Below are 24,291 nucleotides of genomic sequence, written 5' to 3'. Positions count from 1 at the left end.
CCCACCTGAAGAGGCTGACTTGACAGGGAGAGGCCCTTGGTCCTCAGTCGTTAAGGCGAGCTTCCTCCTCCTAGTGTGCTTCTGGCCCTGGGACACTGGGGAGCTGCTTCGAGAACCGTGTGGTTGTCGTGTGTGAGAAGATGATGAGCCGAGCCTGCTGGGCCAAGTCCAAGCACTTGATCCATTCAAAGACTTTCCGCGGGATGACCCTCTTGCACCTGGCTGCCGCGCAGGGCTATGCCACCCTCATCCAGACCCTCATCAAATGGCGGTAAGGGTGGGGTGTGGACGGCTGGGGGTCATCCTTGCTCATCAGCTTGCAGCTTCCTCCTGAGCGTTTCCACCGGTGGAGAGAAATCTGGTCATTCACTGAGTGTGACCATGGCCTGTGAGCAAAGGGCTTTCTCTGAGGACAGTTGCCAAGGGAATTTTATGAACTTCTGCCCAAGAAATGTGGACTGAAGTACTAACTAAGCATTGTATTTCTGTTTCCTCTGGACCGCCCATCCAAACCACCCTACAAAATTAGGGGCTCTATTTCCTCACATCAGGGATGTTAGGTGCCCTCTTTGGTTTCATCTCTGTGGGTTTTATAACATTCTGGTGTCTCTCTTGAACACTGATTCGTTGTGCAGTAATTTCTGGTGCTATCCCTTACAGCACAAAGCATGCAGATAGCATTGATTTGGAACTGGAAGTTGACCCCTTGAATGTGGACCACTTCTCCTGTACTCCTCTGGTAAGGAATAGGCTCATTTATTCCTGAACTCTTCTTAACTGGGATAGGGAAATGGTAATGTCTTACGGCCCCACTGAGATTGCCAGCAAGGGCCAATTTGTCAGTTGGCAGCAATAGCAAAAGTGGAATATGTTTTTTAACCTGTACTGAGAAAGCTTGCTTTGTTTTGCTGTTTTTTAGATGTGGGCGTGTGCTCTAGGGCACTTAGAAGCTGCTGTCGTTCTGTACAAGTGGGACCGTCGGGCCATCTCTATTCCTGACTCTCTAGGAAGGCTGCCTTTGGGAATTGCCAGGTCAAGGGGTCATGTGAAATTAGCAGAATGTCTGGAGCACCTGCAGAGAGATGAACAGGCTCAGCTGGGGCAGAACCCCAGAATACACTGTCCTCCAAGTGAAGAGCCTAATACGGATAGCTGGATGACCCAGTGGCACAGCGAAACCATCACCTCTCCAGAAATACCCAAAGGAGTCACCGTTATTGCAAGTACCAATCCAGGTAAACATTCAAAATTACTACATCTCAGAACTTGACAGATTTCCCATTTGCTTTCATGCAGCTACACTCAGAAAAGTCCATAGGATATTCACATATATTTAAGGGTTTGTTTTTTGTTTGTTTTTTTTTATGTTTCCAATTTTTCTTTTAGCTATAAGAGTGCCTACTGCTCCCCCCACCCCTCCCAAAAAAAAATGCAGAAAGTAGCAAAAAAAAAAAAAAATTTGTTCTTTTTAGAAAGAAACACAAATTTTGGAGGAGGACTATCTGAATACAGTATATGCTGCTGGGGAATATTTAAATGTTAGGGACATGTCTTGAGTTCCGGCTTTGCGCTTTGCGTCAGGCATAGAGAAAGTGTTAATTCTTTAGGATTCCTAATTTTACCGCCTGTCCTGACTGTCCTTTCTACTGTACTTTTCAGAGCTGAGAAGACCTCGTTCTGAACCCTCTAATTACTACAGCAGTGAGAGCCACAAAGATTATCCAGCTCCCAAAAAGCATAAATTGAACCCTGAGTACTTCCAGGCAAGGCAGGAGAAGCTGCTCTCCACTGCACTGAGTCTGGAACAGCCAAATATCAGGAAGCAGAGCCCTAGTTCTAAGCAGTGTGTCCCCGAGACAATCAGCCCCAGTGAAGGAGTGAGGGACTGCATCCGGGAAACCTCCCCTCCCACTCCAGAGACTGCAGGATTCCAAGCCTCTGGATCTCAGCCTGTAGTAAAGTGGAATTCCAAAGATCTTTACATTGGTGTGTCTACAGTACAGGTGACTGGAAATCCGAAGGGGACCAGTGTAGGAAAGGATGCAACACCTTCACAGGTGCGTCCACGGGAACCAATGAGTGTCCTGATGATGGCTAACAGAGAGGTGGTGAATTCAGAGATGGGGTCCTACCGCGATAGCGCAGGGAGCGCAGAATGCTCACAGCCCATGGACGATATTCAGGTAAGCGCCGACAAGGTAAGCCTGCAGAGGCCGGGGCATCCATAGTCACTCCCGCTGTCGTCATAGCTGGTTCCCCAGGCCATGTGATTTGCTCACCAGCAGAGGGTTAAAAGTGCGGTCTTACGCATAAGAATGTTGGAGTATCTCCTTTGCGTGGGCCATGTTTTCATTCAGTGACTCGAACGTTGTTTGAATAGGGCCTGAACACCAGCGACCTGGGTCTCAACACCAGCTCCTCAGGGTTCACCCAGGGCCCTCCGGTGGTCTTCTGCTTCCTTCCTGCATCCGGGGGGACTGACTTCCTGTTTAAGTCCGAGTTTAACGGAGTCACAGCCCGGTCATCGCTACAACAGGAGGCCTATGGATAGAATTTGAATGACCTAAGTGATTTGATGAGCACAGCTGTCATGTGGCCTTTGTAAAGGCGTATGTGGTGTGAGGCTTTTGAGTGCAGTGAAATATCCCTAAAGCTGATCATTGACTGTCCTTATAATAAACCTAGAAACTCCAGAATCCGGTTGGGGCGTTAAACTTGCAATAGATTGAGAGAGTATATACTGCAGTAAACAGTTAGGTTTACAGGTTTACAGGTTTACAGGTTTAACAGGAGGTTAAGCTATTAAGCCGGCAAATTCCATTAAATAAAATATACTACATAGGGGAGGACCAAATGAGCAAAGAGGATGAGTTTGACTTCCTCTCTTTCCTAGTTCCTATATAACCCAAAACAAATGTAACAGAGAAAAAAGTCCCACGAGAAATTCAGGAAGGTACCAGGCCTATAGACATGCCACAGGAGGGAGGGGCCTGGGGAGCCCCTACCCTGGCCAGCATTCCTAGGGAGAGGTCCAATTGCTGAGCTGCTCATCTTCATCCCAGCGTTCCCTTCCTGCCACGCCAGCTGTTGGCACAGATAGGAAAGGGGGGCCCTCCACTACTTATCTGCCAACCACTGCCATTGTGGGTTGGCCTGCCAGGGAAATCCAAGAACTTGTTAGACAAGAGGTTGGCAAAGTTTTTCTGCCAAGGGCCAAATGGGAAATATTTTAGGCTTTGTGGGCCATATAGACTGTCATGACTATTTAATCTGCCTTTATAGCACAAAGGCAGCCCTAGATAATATTCAGTGAATCAGAGTGGCTATGTGCCAATAAAACTTTATTTACACAAACAGGTAGCTGGCTGGATTTGGCCACACCGCATATCAATACTAAGCAATCTAGGACAATATTTATAAGCGTAAATATACCAGACTGTGAAAATCTGTGCTGTTCACTGGCACACTGAGCAGTGATGGAAACGTTCTGTGTCTGTCCTGCCCATTATGGTAGCCACTGGCCACATGTGGTCTCCATAGCAGAAAATGTAGCCAGTGTGACTCAGGACACTGGATTTCTGATTTTACATAAGTTCGATTAAGTTTAAGTAACCATCAGAAAGCAGAGCTTGGTAGCAGTTGGCCTTTGCTAAAATGGGATCGGTGCAGGAAATACAAAATAACCTGAAAAGTTCTACTTTGCATTTTCACAGAGCCTCGAGAGAGTAATATTTTGCTACCTTAAGAGCGACAATCTCAAGAAGTATTCAGCCAAATGAAAAAATGACAATGAAAAATAATTAAGTAATTCAAGAAATAATGAAGTAATTTGAGCCAGAGTTCATGGAGGAGTGGACAATAAAAACAGTAAAACTGATACACCTGAGGACTTATTGATAGTGTGACTGTACACACAGGGCACTTGTTAAGAAGGGTTGCTTTAAATAAAGAGGAATCCTATTTTAAAACTAATATTTGTATTATTTTAATAAAACTAGGGAGGTAAGGAAAGGAAGGTGAAGCAGCTCTCTTACTTGGGGAAGATTGCAGATTTTTTTCCACTTGGGTTATTGATAGATAAGTGTAGGCTGAAATAGGCTTGTTAGAAATGTCAGGTTAATAGATTGCATAGAAACAGACTATAGAATTTCTAAGTCATTGAAGGGGGGAAAAGGGAATTGGGGCCCATTAGGGAAAAGTTCAGGAATGGTAAAAAGTAAAAGTGAAACAACAGAAATAATAAGCAGAAAACATAATATTATAGGATTATTTTCAAACATGATTCATTCCCACTTTTCTAATTGGCAATTTTATTAAAAGATTCTCAGATTGGATTTAAAAAAAAGGAAGGCAAATCATACTATATTCTGCTTGTAAAAGACAGAACTAAAAGGAGATGACACAGAAAGGATGAAAAGGAAACACTATCAATAAGTCCTCAGATGTATCAGTTTTACTGTTTTTATTGTCCACTCCTCCATGATAGAACAGACAAATGAGTATTAAAAGAAAAAGGATACAAAGTATAATTTAAGGCAAGTACTATATGTATCATTTGTCGAGAAGATACAACCCATCAATAGTTGTGTAACTAACAACACAGCCTCTGAATGCTAAAGCAAAAACCAGTGAATACAAAGCAATGTGGAGCCACGCTCATAATCATAATGTGAGACTGACATTTATCTCAGAATTTGTCAGAGTGAGTAGATATAGAAAAGATGTGAAAACATAGAACAAAGCTATTGGAAAGGTGGCTTTCATAGATATATTTAATATATGTGATAGATTTAATGCAGGACATACTTGTGTGTAATTATGCAGATGTATATAATTCATACACTTAGCAAGTATACAGATGATTTTTCTTTTTAGATATCCTAGACACATTCATGAAAATTGCTCCTATGTTAGAACACAATGAGAATTTAAACAAAACCCAAAGCTGCACATTTAAAGGCTATCTTCTCTGACCACAATACAAGAGATTTAGAAGCAGATGACGTGACTTTTTAGGTCCCACTGCTTAGAATGTTATTATTTTGTTTAAAGTCAATTAAACTTCCTTGCTTTTTGCAGCCAGCACAGTAAAAATCGTGTGTGTGGTAGTCCAGCGTGTGACACCGTGATGATGTTAAGGTGTTCTCACACTGATACGTGTTTTATAAAATGAAGGACTTTGGGAGGTGACTGTGGAGTTACAGACTTCAGTCTCCAGAAATTCAACTTTGCTTTTAATAAAATATTCAAATACTTTCATGGAAAAGATATCAGGCTAGGACTTTCTGCTGCTTGAGTCACAAGTCAAGAGGCTTATATGGAGGGGAAAAGAAAGGCTGTAATACTTTTTTCATTTTTACTCCTAGTACAAGAACTGTTCTTGTTTATTGAAAATTTGAAAATTACCCAAGAAACTGTTTTTAACAGCTTCATGAGGTATACCTCACATCCCATAAAGTGCACCCCCTCTAAGTGCTCCGTGTGATGAATGTTAGTGTGCCCTTTGGAGCACTGCCATCACCCCCAGAAAGTTTCCCATGCCCATTTGTGGTCATCTCTGCTCCCCGCTCCCAGCCCTAGGCAACCACCGATCTGATTTCTATCCTCAGAGTTTTGCTTTTTTCTGGAAATTTCATATAAATGGCATCCTAACATTTGCAGGCTTCTGTGTCTGGCTTCTTGCACTCAGCATACTGTTTTGGAGGTTCATCCACGTTGTAAGATAAGCATTTTGTCACCTTTGTATAGATCCTTTCAGAATACTTTCAGTTCACTTAAAAACTTAAACTGCTATTATTTCAGTTTCTGTTTTCAAGAGACATGCAAGGAAATCTTTTAAAAACAAGGCTGTATCTCCAAGTTTAATTCAATTCGTGAAGTGCAGACTAAGCTCTGAGGATTCCTAATTCTCTCTGTTAGGAATGTACTTGGGGTGCAGGTATCAGCAGCCTAACTCTAGTGGTTTAATAACAAATGATTGATTTTTGTCATATCACAAGAAGTCCACAGGTTCATTTGCTCAGTGATGCCAACAGGGGCCCAGACTTTTCCCTGAACTTTTTGTTCTTTTTGGCGACAATTCCTCTTGATTTTTGTTGCTTCGTGGTTACAGTGTGGATGCTGGAGGTTGTTTGGAGTCAAGGCAGGAAGAGAGGGGAAGAGCCAAGGGCATCGATACTGTTCATCAGGAAAGCAAAAGCTTTCCAAGGACACCTGGGTGACTCAGTCAGTTGGGTGTCTGCCTTCGGCTCAGGTGATGATACCAGGGTCCTGGGATCAGGGTCCTGGGTCGGGCTCCCTGCTCCGTGGGAAGCCTGCTTCTCCCTCTGCCTGCCACTCCCCCTGCTTGTTTATTCTCGCTCTCTCTGACAAATAAATAAAATCTTTATAAAACAAAGCAAAACAAAAAAAGCTTTGCCCCAAACCCCACAGCATGTGTCTGTAGAGTCGCGTTGTCCAGACTTCTCTCAGTGTGCAGGAAGGTGGGGGATCAAGAAGAGGATTGATTAACTCCTTTGGGTCAACCATGAGCCGGCCCCTCAGATTGGCTCATTGCTGCCCTCCACAGGACTGGGGGTCTCTAGGCGAGGGGGCGAGGGGGCGAGGGGGCGATGGCGGTCCTTTAGGTAACCTGCAGTGTCACCATGGTAACGTGACAACTTGCTGAAGAACTGCCCAGTCACAGTATCATTAAATGGCTGATCCTAGCTGAGAGCAGAGAGTAGGCACAAGGCAGAAGTTCCCTAAGACTTGACTAACGGTTTTTGGCCAGACTATGATTTGGAGGGGATCAGGTCTCAGCATATTTGGCTGAATTGTGTAAAACCTTACAGTGATACTGGGTGCACTGGATTGAGGTGGGAAGCCACCCTCCCTTCTTTTTTCTTCCCAAGGGTGGGGTGGGGTGGGGGAGGGGCTGGGTAATGTCTAAGGTTCCCTCTTAACCTGAGTGTTTCTGTGAACTCTGGATTCCAGGTGAACATGATGACCTTGGCAGAGCACATTATCGAAGCCACACCTGATCGAATCAAGCAGGAGAGTTTTGTGCCCACGGAGCCCTCGGCATTGGAAAGAGCAGACACTGCCACCATCAGCAGTACCATGAGCTGGCTGGCCAGTTACCTCGCCGATGTCGACCGTGTGCCAAGCGCTACCCAGATCAGGTCAGTGGAAGACCATGGGTCACTGACCGCCGTAAATTCCTGGGCTCAGTGGGAGGCGTGGGAGGCTAATTAGATCTGATGAATGCTGTGTAATAGGAGACCTCGTGAAGGAAACACTGGGACAAGTTCCTTCACCACCTTCAGGTCCCTGCTCACGTCCTCACCTCTTCTGTGACTTTTCTCCCCTTGTAGCGCATGTGAGGTCACATCCCATGATGTTTCCCTCCCAATTCAGCTGAAGCTTCCCGAGGGCTGGACAGCGTCTTCAGTGGGTTTAGTATTTAGCATAGTGCTAAACTCATAATAGGTCCTGGGTACGAAGTTACTACCTGAAGGACAGTTAAAGTACGGGATGTGTTTAGCAACGTACTGGACTGAATGAAGGCATATTCTTAATAGTGCACAGTGGCCCTTGTCTCATTACTCAGCAGTATGTAATGGATCATGCAGATCAATCACCGGTCTCTCTCCCTTGTGTCTCCTCTTGTTTCAGAAGTGCATATAACGAGCCTCTAACCCCTTCTTCTAATACCAGCTTGAGCCCTGTTGGCTCCCCAGTCAGTGAAATAGCTTTTGAGAAACCCAGCCTTCCCTCAGCAGCAGATTGGTCGGAATTCCTGAGTGCATCTACCAGTGAAAAGGTCGAGAATGAATTTGCTCAGCTGACTTTGTCTGATCACGAGCAAAGAGAACTCTATGAAGCTGCCAGGCTTGTCCAGACCGCTTTCCGGAAATACAAGGTAAAGTGGAACAGAGTCCTGATGTGACTTTCGTAAGATTGGGGAACACAGACAGAAGTCAGAATCGTCCAAACTAAAACTTATGCCTTTTTTTTTTCCTTTTTTGCTGAGTCTGTAGAATTGTTCTTTGGAATTATTATGCTACCTGGAATTATTAATAATTTTCAGAAGCTTTAGGGAAATAAAACTGACCAGTAGGGTGTAGTTATCACCATCTCAATTTATTCTTGGTAATGATGACGGATATTTATTATTTAGTTAGTATAGAGGAAGTTGATACCTCTGCCACAGGAATTTATAACCTAAAGCAGGGGTTCTTAAGGGCCTGGGACTGACTGTAGGCAGCCCTGAAATCTTATGCTAAAGCTTGTGTGTGCATTTTTGGTGGGAGAGGGTCTGTGGCCTTCCACAGTTTCTCAAAGGAGTCTTTGACCAATTAAAAGCCAATAATCATCAACCCCAAAGTTAGAGTAGTTGGGGTTACATTGGGAAAGACAATGGAAATCTGGCAGCACGTAAGGGCAAATAGTACAATACCTGATTTGTTAAATACTTGGCAAATGAATATTTTTAGACCTAACATCCAAATATCATAGTTCTATTTAGAAGCAAGAATCAGAGATTTATTCTGTAAGTTCATTTTCTCCTAATTTCTCCTTGTAATTAATCACCCCTGTACTTTGGTAAACCTGGGGCCTCAGAAAAAGTTGTAAATGAGTAGTAATTCTACTTAAGTCCGAAGAAAGTTGACATTTCTTATACCAAATTGTTATTTCTTACACTAAATCGTGTTTTTCCTTCACTTTACCCTTCAGGGCCGACCCTTGCGGGAGCAGCAGGAAGTAGCCGCCGCTGTCATTCAGCGTTGTTACAGGAAATATAAACAGGTAAACCACAGCTTGGGTCGAAGTAGGAAGTGCAGCTGGTCCAAACAGCAACAGGCACCCGAGGATTGTAGCATGTGGTCTGGCCAGAGAGCGCTATGTCAGCTCCTGATTCAAAGACAGACTTTGAATTGCATTGACCAAAAACCAGAGGGAAATGTTCCAGAGCGGGGGGTAAAAAACGAACCAAAAAACCATCTGCAATTAAACTTACCTCACAAAATAGTTTCTGTTCAGATTGTTGGCTTTTCGGTATTATGACCTGTCTGAGATGTGGGTGTGACACAGAGAAAGTTATTTGCGTCTGAAGGGAGGCTCTGTGTTCCAGTAATTGTACCTGGCGTAGTTAGTTGAAGAACTCTAGAGAGTTTGATGTGGTGACCAGAGAAGAGAAATAATGGCAGTTATCTTTGACCCTGAGTTATAGAAATTATCTATTCTCGAGCCACTTTTCCTTTCAGCTTCTTCCCATCCGTTTTCAAATGAAGACTTGGAAAAATCTCTGAAAATCTTAAGACACCCAGAACATCTTAGACGGCTTTTGCATTCCTTAGTTAAGAGATGCAGGAAGAATAGCTAAGTGTTCTTTCACACAGTATTACTGTTTCCAAAACACCCTGTCAGGTTACCTAACTGCCATCACGTGGGAAAGGGCACTCATGTGCGTGGGGCCCTAAGGATGTACTAGAGCTTGCAGCCACACCATCTCATCACAGCTGCTCCCTACAATTACTGGCAATAAGCAATTTTATGTCCCTTTTACGATGAAGAAGCTGAGGCTCAGAGAAATTTAAGACAATATTAGGTTTTCCTAACCACCTGGGTGGTTAGAAAATATAAAAACTTACCTAATTGAGTTTTGACTGGCCCGTATGATAAAGTTTAGGCCTGTCAGTAGATCCCAGAACCTTTCAGTAGACAGTGCTCTAGGTAGGTTTTAAACTTTTACTTAAGGAATAATATATGCTGAGATGTGTAATAGTCATGTGGAAGTGTGGTATTGTGTTCTCTTGTTATGATACAGGGCTCACTTTGATTTCTGATACAGGTCGCCACATTCTTGAGTTTCTCTCGGATTAGCACCACTAGTGAAAGGGGCGGGGCTGGGGGAGTCTTCAGCTTCTAGCCGGTTGAGTTCACGATCCCAGAGAATGAAGGTTTATTGTGTAAACGCTGGCACCGCAGTACCTAGCTCTGTCCTCACATCAGCACAAGCGAGACACGTAAACTTTCAAGTCTGTGATTCCAAAAGATGAGTCTTAGTTTTGGTTTTGGTTTTTAAAATCCCCTCCCAGAGAAGTGCTGTCTACAACCAGGAAAACAGAAGACATGATTTTTTGAAATACTGACAAGTATAAGACAAGTATTTCGGAAGATGGAAGGCATTAATGTAGCCAGATTGCTTTTTTTTTTTTTTTCCAGTTGGGAGTTTTATTGGTTCTGGTTTTTAATTTCCTTCTATTCAGCAATCTAACGTTAATCTTGTATTTTCTGTTTCTCCCCAAGCTGACATGGATAGCCTTGAAGGTAATGACACCCAAGTCCCCCCCACAAACCATTCCACCAGAGTCACAAACTTCACACCCATCACCAACTACAAGAAGGGGCCATTAAGACGGCAGGGTCAGGAAACAGGCGTACTCCCCTTGCCAGGCCACGTAACCACAGTGCATCTCTGGGGGCCACGTGGTTATTCAGTTGGAGTGGGTTTTGGCATTAACAGTCATCGGACATTTTCTTGGCCATGTCAATCTAAAGAATCCATCCAAGCCAATTCCTGTGAGCCCAGCGAGCCGCTCAGGGCATCTGCCTTCCTCCTGCTGTGCCTCACTGTGGCCCGGTAGTTTCTGAATGTGCAGGGTGCATGGGCCAGGGGGATGAAAACCACAGGAGCCCTGTAGGCTGCAGCGCTGTCCTAAAAGAGTTTTGGGCAAATGAAAATGGAAAGCAGGTCAGACGAGACTAAAGAGGATTCTTGCACAAGGGTCTCGTGTCTTGAACATTCCAAGAGGTCAGTTCCCTGCCCCCACCCCAGCTTTTGTACAGGCAGAGATGTCCTTAGGCACAGGGTTCTCTCAGGAGTACTCTTCCCCGCGGTGGTAAGTCGCCTTCCTGCAAGCAGAGTGCTTCCCTGTGACCCCTTGCCCCCAGAGTCCTCCTGGATTTCATCAGCAGTTTGGACATCGCATTTTTTAAATATGGAGAGCTCTGTATTTTTAGTGCCTAGAGACGGAAATGGAAGAGAACTCCTCCCGTGCCTTCATCCCTCCCTCGTGCAGTGCTGCAGGCTGGGTGGAGGGCTCCTGGTGCCCGCTCTGGAGCAGGCCTCGGTCCTGCGACGCTTTTCGTGGTTTCATGGCTTCACCCCTGTGTCGGTCTTATGAGTATTAATCTTTTTGCAGGTTAAATGTCTTAAAGGTGTCAGCGTTTCATGATAAGCCTTGTATTTGGGACCTTGCAACTCAGAAATGTGTCCTACGGAACAGTAGTTAGGAATCAGCTGCTGACTGCTCTAAGTGGGCTTGTGGGTGGTGGTGATTGGGATGCATAAAAAAGGTTATTTTAAAATGTTTCCAAAATCGGATAGTAAATATTAATCTTAAACATTGAATTTGTGCTTTCTAAATATGCTTTTATTATTCCTAAATGTCTACACATATTGCTATTTTAAAAATGTTTTTTCAAGAAGGGCAAAATATTTGATGTTTGGGGGGAAAAAGCACATTTAAAGCAATACATTGTCTGAAGGCAACCCTTAAACTAATATTTTGCATTTGGGAAAGGTAGGTGAAGAGATTCCTAGTTTGCCTCTTTGATGATTGAACCCAAGACAAGAGACTATGACAATCAAGGAGAAAGAAAGGTGTTTCCCTCCTTGCCTTCCCTGGCACACTCAGAGGGCACACAGACTTGTGGGCTCCTGTTGTTACTGTTCTGCTTATTCTTGTTTCCCTGCAGTATGCACTTTATAAAAAGATGACACAGGCTGCCATCCTAATCCAGAGTAAATTCCGAAGTTACTACGAACAAAAAAAATTTCAGCAGAGCCGGCGTGCTGCCGTGCTGATCCAGAAGTATTACCGGAGTTATAAGAAATGTGGCAAGAGACGGCAGGCTCGCCGAACAGCTGTCATCGTACAGCAGAAACTCAGGTGGGTTGGGCTGTCACAGGGGCGAAGCTGTCTGGGGAGGAGAGCCTTGGCATCGTGGAAGGAATGGCCCTGCCCCGACGTGAGGGGTGACACGTGTGTCGCGGGGACTTTCTTGAGAGACCACGCTAGATGCTGTGACTGCGTGTAGTGATACCTGCGCTGTCAGTCCGTCTTTGTCTGTTTAGCAGCTTCTGTCTCCAAGGCCCCCACCCCCCACCCCCAGTTATTTTGGTCTCCCCACCTGACTTCAGCTGGGGTGGGAATCTGGCAGGACCCAAGTTCCTGCTCCGAGAGGGCACTCCATTGGGCAGTCTGAATTATAGTGTCCCTGCCTGCGAGACCTCGGAAGGGTAGCTAGAGGCCAGCTCGTCCGTCTTAACGTGATGGGGACTCTGAGCACAGTAAGACAGCTGGTAGAAGAAGTTCAGGAGGGTATCAGACTCAGGCGGATCAGCTTCGACCCTGAGAAAGCCTGTGTTAAGGCCAGAACGGCTTCTTCCAGAAAACGAGCTCACGAAGGGTTGGGAAAGGACAGCCGAGCGTCACCGTATGTAACTTGGGCCCACAGCCAGGGGAAGGGGGCTGCCACCCCCTCCTTCCTTCCTTCCCCGCTGGCACTGCCCAGGCCTGCCCTGCTGTCGGGTTTGCTACCTGAACTGTTTAATTAAAGGCCCTCTGCCACTGCTCCCCCGTTTTCAGTGTGTGCACCTCAAGCTTCATGGGACCCTTCTTGTGACAGTGATATTCCGACTTTTTCAGGAGCAGTTTGCTAACCAAAAAGCAGGACCAAGCTGCTCGAAAAATAATGAGGTTCCTGCGCCGCTGCCGCCACAGGTAACCCTCCTCTTCACCTAGACGTTTGCTCCTCGAGAGCAACACAGCAGCCCTAACCCTCCTAACCACTCATGACCGCCTCTGCAGAGCGAGTCCCGGCATTCATCAGAGGAAACATCCCGAATCGCTGTAGGAGAGCAGAATTCTCTAACTAGGGACTGAGCTGCTGCTTCGGGCACCCGGGTACCCATCTCAGATTATGTGGCAAATAGCGAGCAGTGGAGACTCACGCCAGTGACTTTCTGTCTTAGTTTGGGTGTGAGGACAGCTTAGCGGGACTAGCTTTTGATGCCCGTTTGTCTTTAACCTCTTATTTGTATGCCACACGACAGCACGCTCTTCACTCCCAGCCCTCCCTGTGCCAGTGTGTGTCCACACAGAGAATAAACAGAGTTCCTGTTGTCAAGGAAGGGCTAGAAAACCATTCACGCCCTCCCAAGGTCTCTTGACTGAATGGCGGGTGCCCTCTGCTGGAGATATGCAGGAAGGCGAACCCAGCTGAGCTGAGAGGTGCATTTTCAGCTAAGAGGAAACAAGCTCCTGTGACCAGGGCCTTCCCTGGAGGCCGGACAGCGTCCCACGAAGCCGGCTAGAGGGGTTTCTCTTTGTTCCCTCAAATTTGAGCTTCCTCTGTGAACATAGGCTCTTTCCTTAGATTTGGGGGGTTCTGGTGAGATCGTTTGGTTTTCTTAATTAGGTTAGCATTCTGGTCTGACATCTGGGCCAGGGGCCTCCTGAGCTGTGTTTACAGGATGACCCTGTGTGGTGTCATCGTTGCTTCCCCGTGCATCAGGAGCTGTGCGGTTTACAGAGCCAAACTCTGAAGCAAGCTCTTTGAAGTCTCATTTCCTCTTCCTATTTCATTGTACCTTAAGGCCTGAGTGTCCAGATTCAACTCGATTCCACAGAGGTTCCCTTTTACTTTCAGTTTTTCTTACTCCTAAGCCTGTCTGCTTGCTAACTTGGAAACTCTTTTGATTTGGAGACTTAATAGGGGTTAACTGGCCATTTGTACTTTTACTTCTGTTAACAAAAGAATTCTATGATGTTAAAAAGGAAAGGTGCACAGAGCCACACATTAACAATGATAAAAACTTTTAAAAGAACATTCTTTAGGATATATTTGATAATCTCTAACTAGAATGCTATTTGAAAGAAGCTAATATACACCTACTAAGCCTCAGCAACCCATTTGCTCTCTACCACGCAGTGATTGGGGTCTTTTCTCCCGTAATTAGCTAGCCAATGTGATTTCAATATCGACACTCAACTAGGAAGTCTTGTTAGGAAATGCAGATGAAAATATGAGGCACCTGTGACATAATCCCGTTCGTTCTAGCCTTCCCGAGGGCGGTCTCTCTTCGCTCCCACTCAGTCCTACCTTTGCCAGCACGAGAGTACTTGCAGCCAAATAGGGTGGTTGATTTTCTCCGTTCGTGAAACCTCTGGGACTTCCCTAGGCCTTTTTCCAGAGGTTCTCACATGTGCTCACACTCCTTCCTTTTTCCTCTCCAACCTGCAAAATGAAAAACAAAGGAAGATTCTACCCAGCCCTGCCCAGACTGCAGTTAATGCTTTCCCGGGACATTTTATTTTCAAGAAAATTAGCTTTATATTGCTCTTTCTTAGGCCACTTGAACAAACCTGAATGTTCACAAATCATGTTTTCCTTGTTTTTCCTAGTCTCCTCCTCAAGCTTTGAAAACATGTAGAGGTAGTGTGACCTTAGTCATTATGAGCAAACTGACATAAAGTCCCACTCTCCTTTTCTTTTCTTTCTCATCCAAAGCTGTGTCCTGTGTTTACACTGGGCGTTTTGAGAGGGTAAGCTATTTAAACAAACATATGTGCTTAAAAGGCTACCCCCCCCCCCAAGAGTAGACTGGGCAAAGGAATCCTTTCATTCTTGTTTTCAAAGCTCTTTTTGTAAACTAGTGAGAAGAAGTTCATGATTACTTTTCTTAGGTTCATATTTTAACTAGTAGTAACCTCTTCAAGGTGGTAAGGTTTGTTATGAGGAGAACATCAGATTATGGACTCTGAATTCCTACTCATTGTTTGGGATGAAATAAAGACCCCAACTGGCTCTTTTCCTTACTTGCCCTGGAATAGTTCAGAGGTTAGGAAAAACATGCAGGCAAATTTTAATGACCTTTACATGCCGACTGTGTCAGATCCGTAGTCTCTTCCCATCCCTGTATCCTGAAGATCGATAGAACTGAAAGTCTGAGCTCCTCTTTTCCCTACGATGAACATAGCCCTGTTTCCATTCTGGGGTACTAAATATTATTTTAAGAGAAACTGTCATGTGTCCTGTCCCTGAGAAGCATTAAAATAGAAAACCTCATATGATACCCTCTCAGAAAAGGTAGGTAGGTAATGGCTTCAGGAATCAATAAGAAGTGTCCCATTTCTTAAGGATTTTGCTAAGTCATACGACCCCCACATTTTTAGACCTCACAATAAATTGGTGAATTTACTACCTGCTCATTTCACATACCCCATCACCACTCTCCTTTCTTTCCAAAAAAGGAACCACTTTATACTCTCTTGTTATTGTTGAAATAAAGCTGTGTATAAGGTTTCTGTTGTGACCCTCACATGCTAATAGCTCTTTGGTGTTGTTTTACTGTCTAAAGCCCCCTGGTGGACCATAGGCTGTACAAAAGGGTGAGTTTAGCTGCCTGCTAGCCAGTGTTTACCTTTATCTTCCATTTTCAATATTTTGCTTTTTGCTTGCTTGCATGGGGCTGCAGCCTAGGTATGCCAGTAAGTTTCACATCCATTTTGAATGAAATAAGATAAAATGAAAACTAACCCTAATTACTAACACTGCTACGTTATACAACGTGGAAATAGTCACATACAGCAGATGGACAAATGCATGAGTGAGAGAAAGGGAGGCCCTTCTGAAACTGCTGCAGGGCATGCTTAGAAGTTGGGGGAGTTGAAACAAGGCTGCACCATAAGAAAACATCCAGCAGGTGGTTCTTTGTGATTCAAATAATCGGCCACAATGAAATTCTCTCAACTATTGCTGAGTCCAAATTTCTAAAGCGAGAAAGCACACCAGGTGATAGTGGCTTTTTTTTTTCCTTTTTTTATTTTATTTTTTTAATGAATCCATTTCTTATTTAGAGTTACTATTTCCCCATTACCCTGTTCCTCTAGTTTCATTTTCTAAATCTCCCTTTCCCTGGTGCCGTGAGGTAAGTCAGCACACGAAGCTGCCCTTTCAGAAGCAATGCAGGACGTTCATTATAACACAGCGAGCAAACCTGACTTCCAGAATTTAACGGCAACGCTATATAAAGACAACGTGTTGTAAAGTGTCTTAAGTCTGTATATCCTATGTTGCAGTGAAGACAGGATGTTCCAATAGACTTTGTATTTTAAAGAAATGATAATGGAGAGGTATCCGGTAGACGCTATTGATGTCCTTGAGATTTTAGAATAGGACGATGATTTGTAGGTATGCCCAAGAGGCAGAAGTGTCTGTCACATGGGACTATGACATGCCAGAAGTTACAGTAAAGGATTTAGGGTCAGGAAATTCATTTAAAAGCCAGGAATACCACTCACCAAAATCAGATTTCAATGTAGATTAATTTGACAACTTTTGTCCTATAGACTTAAGATGAACTTAAAAAATTAACACGGGAGTTACCTCTGCCAACTCAACCACGTTCAGCGCCCTCCCTTCCTAACCCTACAGTAACACTGGAGTCATGTTTAAGATTTCTGAGAAGAGATTATAATTCAAAAAATCTAAAACTTCGGGGGCGCCTGGGTGGCTCAGTCATTAGGCGTCTGCCTTTGGCTCAGGTCGTGATCTCAGGGTCCTGGGATCGAGCCCCGCATCGGGCTCCCTACTAGGCGGGGGGCCTGCTTCTCCCTCTCCCACTCCCCCTGCTTGTGCTCTTTCACTGTGTCTCTCTCTGTCAAACAAATAAATACAATCTTTAAAAAAAAATCTAAAACTTCTAATGTTTCTGGAGCTCATATTTTTCATCCAAGTACATTTATGTGGATGCTGGTATTTTACCCGTTATATTTTAAGTCAAAGGCCAGCCAACTTTTGCTTAAGAGTCTTTAGTAAGCTAGTAAATATCTTGGACTCTGTGGGCCGCACGGTCGCTGTCACAGCTACTCAGCTCTGCCATCGGAGCGTGTGCGTGCCCGTAGATAATAACGTCCATGAATGGTTATGGCTAGTTGCCAATCAAACTTTATTTACACAGATACTCATCGGGCTGGATTTGGCCCGTGGGCTGTAGTTTGCTGACTGACGATGACAGGAGAATTGAGTTTCTCTTCCTAAAACAAGATTCTATCCCTATAGAAGACTCAAAGTCTCACCTGGTTAAGACCATGGATAGTCACTGAAAGAAAATGTATTTTTAAAAAACTGAAGCAGCTACACTCCTCTATAAATTTAACCAGTTAGTCCTCTTGAGAACTAGGCAGTTGTTTACAGTTGCCCCATGTAGTAGAGCTGGCTCGGAGACAGTGCTTAAAACATAAGAGTAAAAGGGGACACAGATCTCCATTTCTTTCTCTTTCTGTTCCTTCTCCCTGTCTGCATACACAGATACTATTTCTTTCCACTTAAAAACACCTCCCAAAGAGCAGATGCGTGACCTAGGATTCAATTTAGCTAAAAGTGGTAGTATCTTGCCTGTGCCCTTAATACAGTCGCTGCAAGGAACCGACATTTAGTAAAAATGGTTGCTTATGCACTTTTGAAACTTGTTAGCTTCTGGTATGTCAGTGATCATTTTTAAGCGTACATTTTCCAAAGAGGCTCTTCAACACCAGAATCCCCACCTTAGCTTCTTTAGCACCTGCTGCATTCCATCGTAAGCTTCTAAAACTCCTCCCCAGGCATGGAAAGTCGGGAATCCCCTGACACCCCTGCACCTGCAGTCTCCAGGGAGTTTGAGAGAGAGGAGCTGAGAAGCTCAGGTTCATTCTAGAGCGGTACTGTTTCTCTCCCTGTGGCTCTGTCTAATTACCAGTAAGATCTCCCTCCCTCTCTGTTCCATCAGAGAAGTCACAGGGGCCCTTCCTCCAACAGTCCCCAAGTTGAAATGACTCTTGGGAGGCAGAGCATTCTCCGAGGAAAGTTCCTGGAGTTTATGTCAAAGAAGTTAATATACTTATTTTATTAATGTACGAAGTATACCGTATTTAAGATATTTAAGCTTGATACATCAAAAGATAATATTTGAAAACTGAAGGAATTAAATTTTGTTGTGCAGTGTTTGTCAGACATTATTGAACCCTGCCTCCTGAATGGATGAAGCAGAAGACCATCTAGAAAGGCAGGTGATGTCGGTCATCAGAATTAAGGCACAATAGGCTAATTCCAGGACCATAGCGATCAGAAAATATCATTGTGTCTTCCAGTTTTTAGTCTTCACTGGGGGAAGGCAAAGAAAGAGCCCCAAATACCCTTCACCGCATCAGCTTATTTTCACACAGCCTTTCATCCAGGCTTAGCCCCTAGTTTACCCACATAAAATAGAGTTTCCAAATTCTCAAGAACTCTTGCAGGGATTTGTTTTGTCTTGGATACAATAACTGTCCACTTAAAAGAAAACTTCTGTTATGCACAGAGGTATTTAAATCAACAGTCTTAATTATTATTTCAGTTAATTTAGGTGTTCTACTACTTTCAAAAAAAATGACTGGAGGATTTCTGAGACTGAAGAAGTCTTTGAGGTGCACATTGCTGAAAACCCTGCTTTCCAGCCGGGCTTCAAATATATTGAACAGGGTGTTGTTTAGTGTCCTAGCAGAAAACCAAGTTACCTCATATGTCAGGAAATAACAAATACCTGAATTACCTGACAGATTCATCCTCCAGGTACTGAAACTAAACAGGGCAATTCCTCTTTTTCTAGCTAGAAAATGGCTTTCCACTTCTATCTTTAAGATATTTGGGTTTTGTGGGTATTAGGAAGTGTTCTCGCAGATCAGAGAGACTACTCTGTGAAAAGCGATTCCTAGACAAATTCCTTTTTTCCCCCGGGATGATATTTCCATGAGAGGGCTTTGCCGCCTAGAACAGGTACTACAGGCACTATCATCAACAGTGGGAATTCTGGTTTTCCAATAACCTGTTTTTGTAAGTTGCTGGCCCAGTACCTGAGTTCAGTAAAAGTGGGCAAAGCTATCCTACTGGCATAAAAGAACCCTAATTGGAAGAAGAAGAGGTAACACTGTCTGGTCTCAAATTTTTAAGCAACAGATTTTCTCTATATTTGACAACTGGGTTTCCAAACACTTAACTTGGCCAGATGGTGCCAGTTATCTGGGTAAGTAGTGATTTCAGCGCTGACTCTTGAGAGCAGTCCTGTGAAATCTCTTCAGCGGATCATTATCAAGTTCTGCAGGTTACACTTATACTTTTTGCTTTGTTGTATATACTTTAATCCAAGGGACAATTCTCTTAACGATGCCTGGAAGTGTGCTGCTTAATGGAGAGACGTAGACAGTGCTCTAGGTCAACCACGGTGACATCACACTTCCTTAAAGTTGACATGAGCCGTAGTCCCCAAGTGGGGCCCAATATATTTGGTGAGGAGTAGGAAATGAATGTATGGGATGTGTCATCATGGATGTAATTCAAATATCCAAAGTAATTATGTCTTACTTGCCTCTTTTAGGAAATGAATATTTTTGGAACACAGTGGTGTGTGTTAAATTGCAGACAACATGCTCTGTGTCATTCTTATTGGGCCTCTCTGTCTTTTTTGTTTTGCAATCCAAATGAGATTTCTGGAAAATGGCAAGATCTCTCTTTTCCTAAATTCCCCACGAGCTATTGCAGCTCTCAGAGCAACAGGTAACTAACCAGAAAGCCACATCTGGCTGCCCTGTATATTTTTGACGTCCAGCATTGCAAGAATATACCTGCTAAAATCCACTGACTCATGAAACATTCCTCTGGCTGAGCGTTCCTGAGTAGATGTAATGAAACAGCTTTGCCTTATGCTTTACCCATGGAGCCATTGTTTGCTACAAATTTCAGAAGCAGGCCTACTTCATTTATTCATGAATTATCATTGGACGTCTGACGGAAATAAACCCTGTGGGCTTTTGCTGGCTTTCAGTGCTGTTGCTTACTACATCACTTCAGTACATTAGAATGCAACATTCGTTTTTTTTGTTGTTGTTGTTGTTTTTTCTTTGGTTTTGTTTTTTTGTTGTGGGGGTTGGTTGTTTTGGGGGGGCTTGGGGGGGTTGTTTTGTTTTTATTTTTTTGTTTTGTTTTGTTTTTCTTGTTGTTGAGACTACAGCAGTATCCCAAAGTGGCGATCATTTTCAGCCTAGAATGCTTGGGCAAATCCAGGATTGTGTCTCCAATTTTTATAGTTGAATGGTCACAGGTCAAAGTCTTGCTCCTCTAAGTCAGTCGTAGGAGTACTGTTTTCCAGGGTACTTTCAGGAGGCTGAGAACTATGCTCCTTGCCGCTCTCCATACGGCCGTGAGAGCCTTGTAGCTACAGGACTTGTAGCCTCTGTCCCAGTTCATTGTCTGTCCCGTCCCACGGAAGGCTGCTCTGTCTTCTGCGTGGAGAAATTCAGAAGCAAGCGTAATTATAATGGGGTTTGTTTTTAGATGACCAGGACATTCTTAGGCTAGGTTCTTTATTGGTCCTGAATGAATCTCGCAGGTGTAATTCCTTTAGAGAACCAAAACCTCAGGAACCATTAGCTGCATGTAGATAGCATATACCACGCAACAGAAGTTTATTGAACATCTGTATTCTAAGTTCTATAAATACAGTGACTGGATTTTCAAGCATAATTCCAACTTCAAAAATTCTGGTCTCTATTTACCAAGTTGTGTACTGAAAAAAATGGCTCATAATGCAGGTAGTATCGATGACACTGGTTCAGTTAGTTGATGCTGGTTTTGGACTATAAAATTGAATTTTTTTTTTTCTCCACTGAATTTTTCAGTTGGGTGTTTTGTGTCACGTGAATGCAACATTTGTGAGACGTGTAGTAGTAACAGATGGATAGAAAAACATCTTATAAACTTTTTTTTTTTTTTGGAGAATGACAAGCAGGAATAATTATTACAGAAGAAGTATACTCCTTGTAGCACATTTTGGAAGTATAAGTAAGCCAGGAGAAAAGCCCAGAGGTAATAACAGCTAAACTTTTATGACCCTTCTCATGGCAGATGTATGTGTAGTTAACATGTGCCTTTTAGTGGTTATTCATGTCCTGACAGAGACAAGGCAACAACAAATTTCTGTAACTATTGGAAACATCTGTTTTTTAAGATTTGCTAACAAAAATTCGAGTATCAAATGTTCTAAATTACTTCAGGGATATAGTTAATTGTTCTGTGTTTCTTTAGAGGCAATAGATCATTCAGACATTACTTTTTGTCCAGTTGACATTTGACTGAAAACAAAATAAAATTAAAAATTAGGTACCTCTAGTCTATCCTAATAATCTGCCCTCAAGTAACTTAGAACTCCATTTATGACTTCAGTAGGGCAGATTGTAAAAGTCTCTCAATTTCATCTAAATGTTGAGAGGTAAATTGACATCCATGTAGTCTGCCAGTTGGACATTGCAGGAGGGTAAAAATCTTCCCTTTCCTTGGTTCTTATTCCCACTATTTTCAGATCTCAGATCCATTTTATAAAATTGATAAGTGCATTTTAAGTGGAGGAATTTTTGTTCTCCCAACACCGTAGTAAAATCAACATAAGGTCTCATAAGGGACAGCGTCTCGGAGTTGAGGAAATATAATTGTTAGGAATATAGGTGTTAATTGTTACCAGTTTTCAAAAACGTACGCCTCTCATGCCATGGAGATTTTCCAAATGCCTTCGGAAAAACTGATACGGTAACAGTTGGGTTTTTTTGTTTTTTGTTTTTTGTTTTTTCATTGTTTTGTTCTCCTGAGGCAGCAGAGTGGAGAGGTGAAGTCAGACAGGCCTGGGCTCAAATCCCCACTCTGCCACTTGTTAACTGTATTATTTGAGGCAGGTTGCTTCATTGCTATAAATCTCAGGTTCTGCATTTACAAATTGGAGAGAACGGGGATGTGTTGGGAGGACTAAACAAGGTAACAAATACTAAGCCTGTACAGCCATTGGAACAGAAGCCTTCTCTTCCTCTTCCTCTTCCCTAATTCCTCCTTGAACATCTTTCTGTGACAAACAAAACAAACAAACAAAAAAACCTATGCCTTTGAAGCCATTCGGGTATCACTTATCATGCTAACGCACTATAAAAACATCGTCCTGAAACTGAGAACTAAGTTCTCCACCATAGCTGAGGAGTGATGAAAGCCTAGAGAACATGTCGGAGATCAGGGCGTCTCCTTTTTCCAGTGTAGACGACTGTAGTCATCTCTGTGTGTGGACATGCATCTCTCCTTAACCTAGAGCCATGCGAGGCTATCGCTAGTTTATAGCAGAGTATTTACATGGTGACTTTGAAACCTCATGAAAACTTAGTTGACTTTTTAATTAGTTTCAAAAGAAATTGGGGAAAAAAAACCCTGCAGAAACAAATGTGACCATTTTAACTAAAAGAAAAATGTTTAAGGTTTACCCACTATGACCAGCTGATTACAGCTTCTTTGGTCTGAGACTGTATGAAACATTTCTGGCTTATAATCCACTCTCCTTTTTCTTTCATCTCAATGATGAACTTAATCTTTTTAAATCGTTCCTCTTCACTCTAGAAAAACTGTGGGTGGACATCTGTGTTTATGCTGTCAGATTTTGAGTTCAGAATTCTTCAGATTCTAGAAATCTCATCGGGGATGGAGTCACTCTTGCATATCTGTGAATGAGTTCTGTACTGGTGCAGAAATGAAATGTCGCATCCGAAGGAGCATGCACCTTTCGCGGTGATTCAGCGGCTGGGTCTGCACAAGTACAGATTCTGCATGCCCGGGGTAAAGGTGGCATCAATGCATGCCTTGCATTTTTCCAGCCAGAGGGCTGTTAGTATAGATACTGCATGTTTAAAAATTGAACACACAATATAGCATGTTTCAATTTTTAAAAAGCCATTTATTTATCAAGTATGCATGTCCAAAATCAGGGACCTATAATGATGCACAATTCTGTACTGCAATACGATCCAAATCACTCTAAAACTTAACAATCCATGGTATATTTAGTTATAAAATTTAAAACTAGATAATACCTGGATCCAGTTACGAACAGAGAGCAATGTGTTCTAAGTGTACCTGTTAAGGAAGGATTTCATCAGTTTTGAAGATACACTGTTGATCAGGCTGGACCTGGTGTATTTAGTCAATAAGTCAGGCAAATAAGCAAGTTTTCAAACATGATAATTCTTTTCAGTATTAATGATAAAATAATAAAGCTTTTTTTTCTGAAAGAGAGCAACTACTCTTTGAAGAGATTGTATCAACTTTGCAGAATACTCAGAAATGATTCTGCTTGGAGGTGGTAAATCTTCTTAAGTTGCTATAATAGCGTATGTGCCAGGTCGTTGAAGCCCAGCCTGTGTAATATTAGCAACTTCCTACTGCTTTTCAAAATGTTTTCTTCCCCCTGAGTGTTAACAAGAATTTTAGAAAGTAAAGTGGCATTTGTTTTAGAATAGAGTTTAAATTGACTGGTATCACTTAAGATAACAGCAGAAACCTTATCCTTAGAGAATCAGAAAACTGTGTTTGGGGGATTACTGACCTCTGTATAGGCCCACGTGAGAAAAACAGATGAGACCTTTTCTTGTTGCGCTGTTGAGGTGTAGGGTATACGTGTCCCAAGAAACTGCTGCTTCTATTTGCCTAAACCCATTCTCCCACCCCCATTTTGGGAAACAAATGTTATTATACGGTATGCAGAGCTACACGCTGTCTGCCCTGTCCCGCACATGCTGCTTTCAGGACTTAGACCCGGAAGCCACACTCGCATTTGATCATTTGGCTATTAAGGCAAGATCTTCATTATTTGCCACTAAAAGGAAATAACCTAGCTTACGACCCCTTCCCTGGCACCCCACCTACATCAGGTGGCCATGTCCAAAACCCAAGACAAAGTTTTATATTGAAAACTATAGACCAGAGACCAGACCATTAACACGTAATTTGCTGATGTGAACTTTCCATGACTCCGTTGATAACAATTTCATTTAAATGTGTTTGCTACAACATGTTGGATAAATAGCACAAAGTGTACCTGCTTGGTACAGCACCCTGTTGCTGTCCATCTGGGAGCACTAGGGGAAGTGACCTGAACATCTTGTAGAGTTACAATGTGGAATGGGAGGAAGGTAAGGAATAACGAAAATCAGAAAGACTCCACAATACTGCGAGTGCAGTAGTCGAGCTGTGCAGGCGTCCGATCGGCTTCAAGATACCGACGGTCTTGAGTCTGTGAGCAAAGCAGTTCAATCCCTGGGTGTGTCAGACGCGAAGTAAGTGTGTGTGCAGTTTCCCTAACTTGCCTCCTTTGGGATTGCCGGCCATTAATGGTGGTCCCACCAGGCTAAAAAGGAAAGC

General features: G+C 43.3%; 1 protein-coding gene across 13 annotated transcripts in view; it reads left to right on the top strand.

Annotated features, from left to right (window-relative positions):
* The window catches only part of CAMTA1 (calmodulin binding transcription activator 1), an 868,902-nt gene that overhangs the window by 841,017 nt on the left and 3,594 nt on the right, over positions 1-24,291 (top strand). For 5 of the 13 annotated variants that reach the window (XM_073903391.1, XM_073903389.1, XM_073903395.1 and 2 more), the window contains 10 exons: positions 75-271; positions 661-739; positions 920-1,235; positions 1,660-2,183; positions 6,976-7,163; positions 7,657-7,903; positions 8,719-8,790; positions 10,294-10,314; positions 11,746-11,939; positions 12,699-12,773. In XM_073903391.1, coding sequence (XP_073759492.1) covers positions 75-271; positions 661-739; positions 920-1,235; positions 1,660-2,183; positions 6,976-7,163; positions 7,657-7,903; positions 8,719-8,790; positions 10,294-10,314; positions 11,746-11,939; positions 12,699-12,773 — 1,913 coding nt within the window. Of the gene's footprint in view, positions 1-74; positions 272-660; positions 740-919; positions 1,236-1,659; positions 2,184-6,975; positions 7,164-7,656; positions 7,904-8,718; positions 8,791-10,293; positions 10,315-11,745; positions 11,940-12,698; positions 12,774-15,412; positions 15,444-24,291 lie in introns of all 13 variants that reach the window. The other 8 variants (XM_073903390.1, XM_073903397.1, XM_073903394.1 and 5 more) reach the window with 8 other exon arrangements.

The sequence above is a fragment of the Callorhinus ursinus genome, unplaced genomic scaffold (genome assembly GCF_003265705.2).
Source record: "Callorhinus ursinus isolate GAN/ISIS: 27379988/994484 unplaced genomic scaffold, GSC_fseal_2.0 scaffold18, whole genome shotgun sequence".
NCBI classification, from domain to species: Eukaryota; Metazoa; Chordata; class Mammalia; order Carnivora; family Otariidae; genus Callorhinus; species Callorhinus ursinus.
The sequence above is the reverse complement of the archived record's forward strand: the minus strand, read 5'-3'. Positions and strand labels throughout refer to the sequence as shown.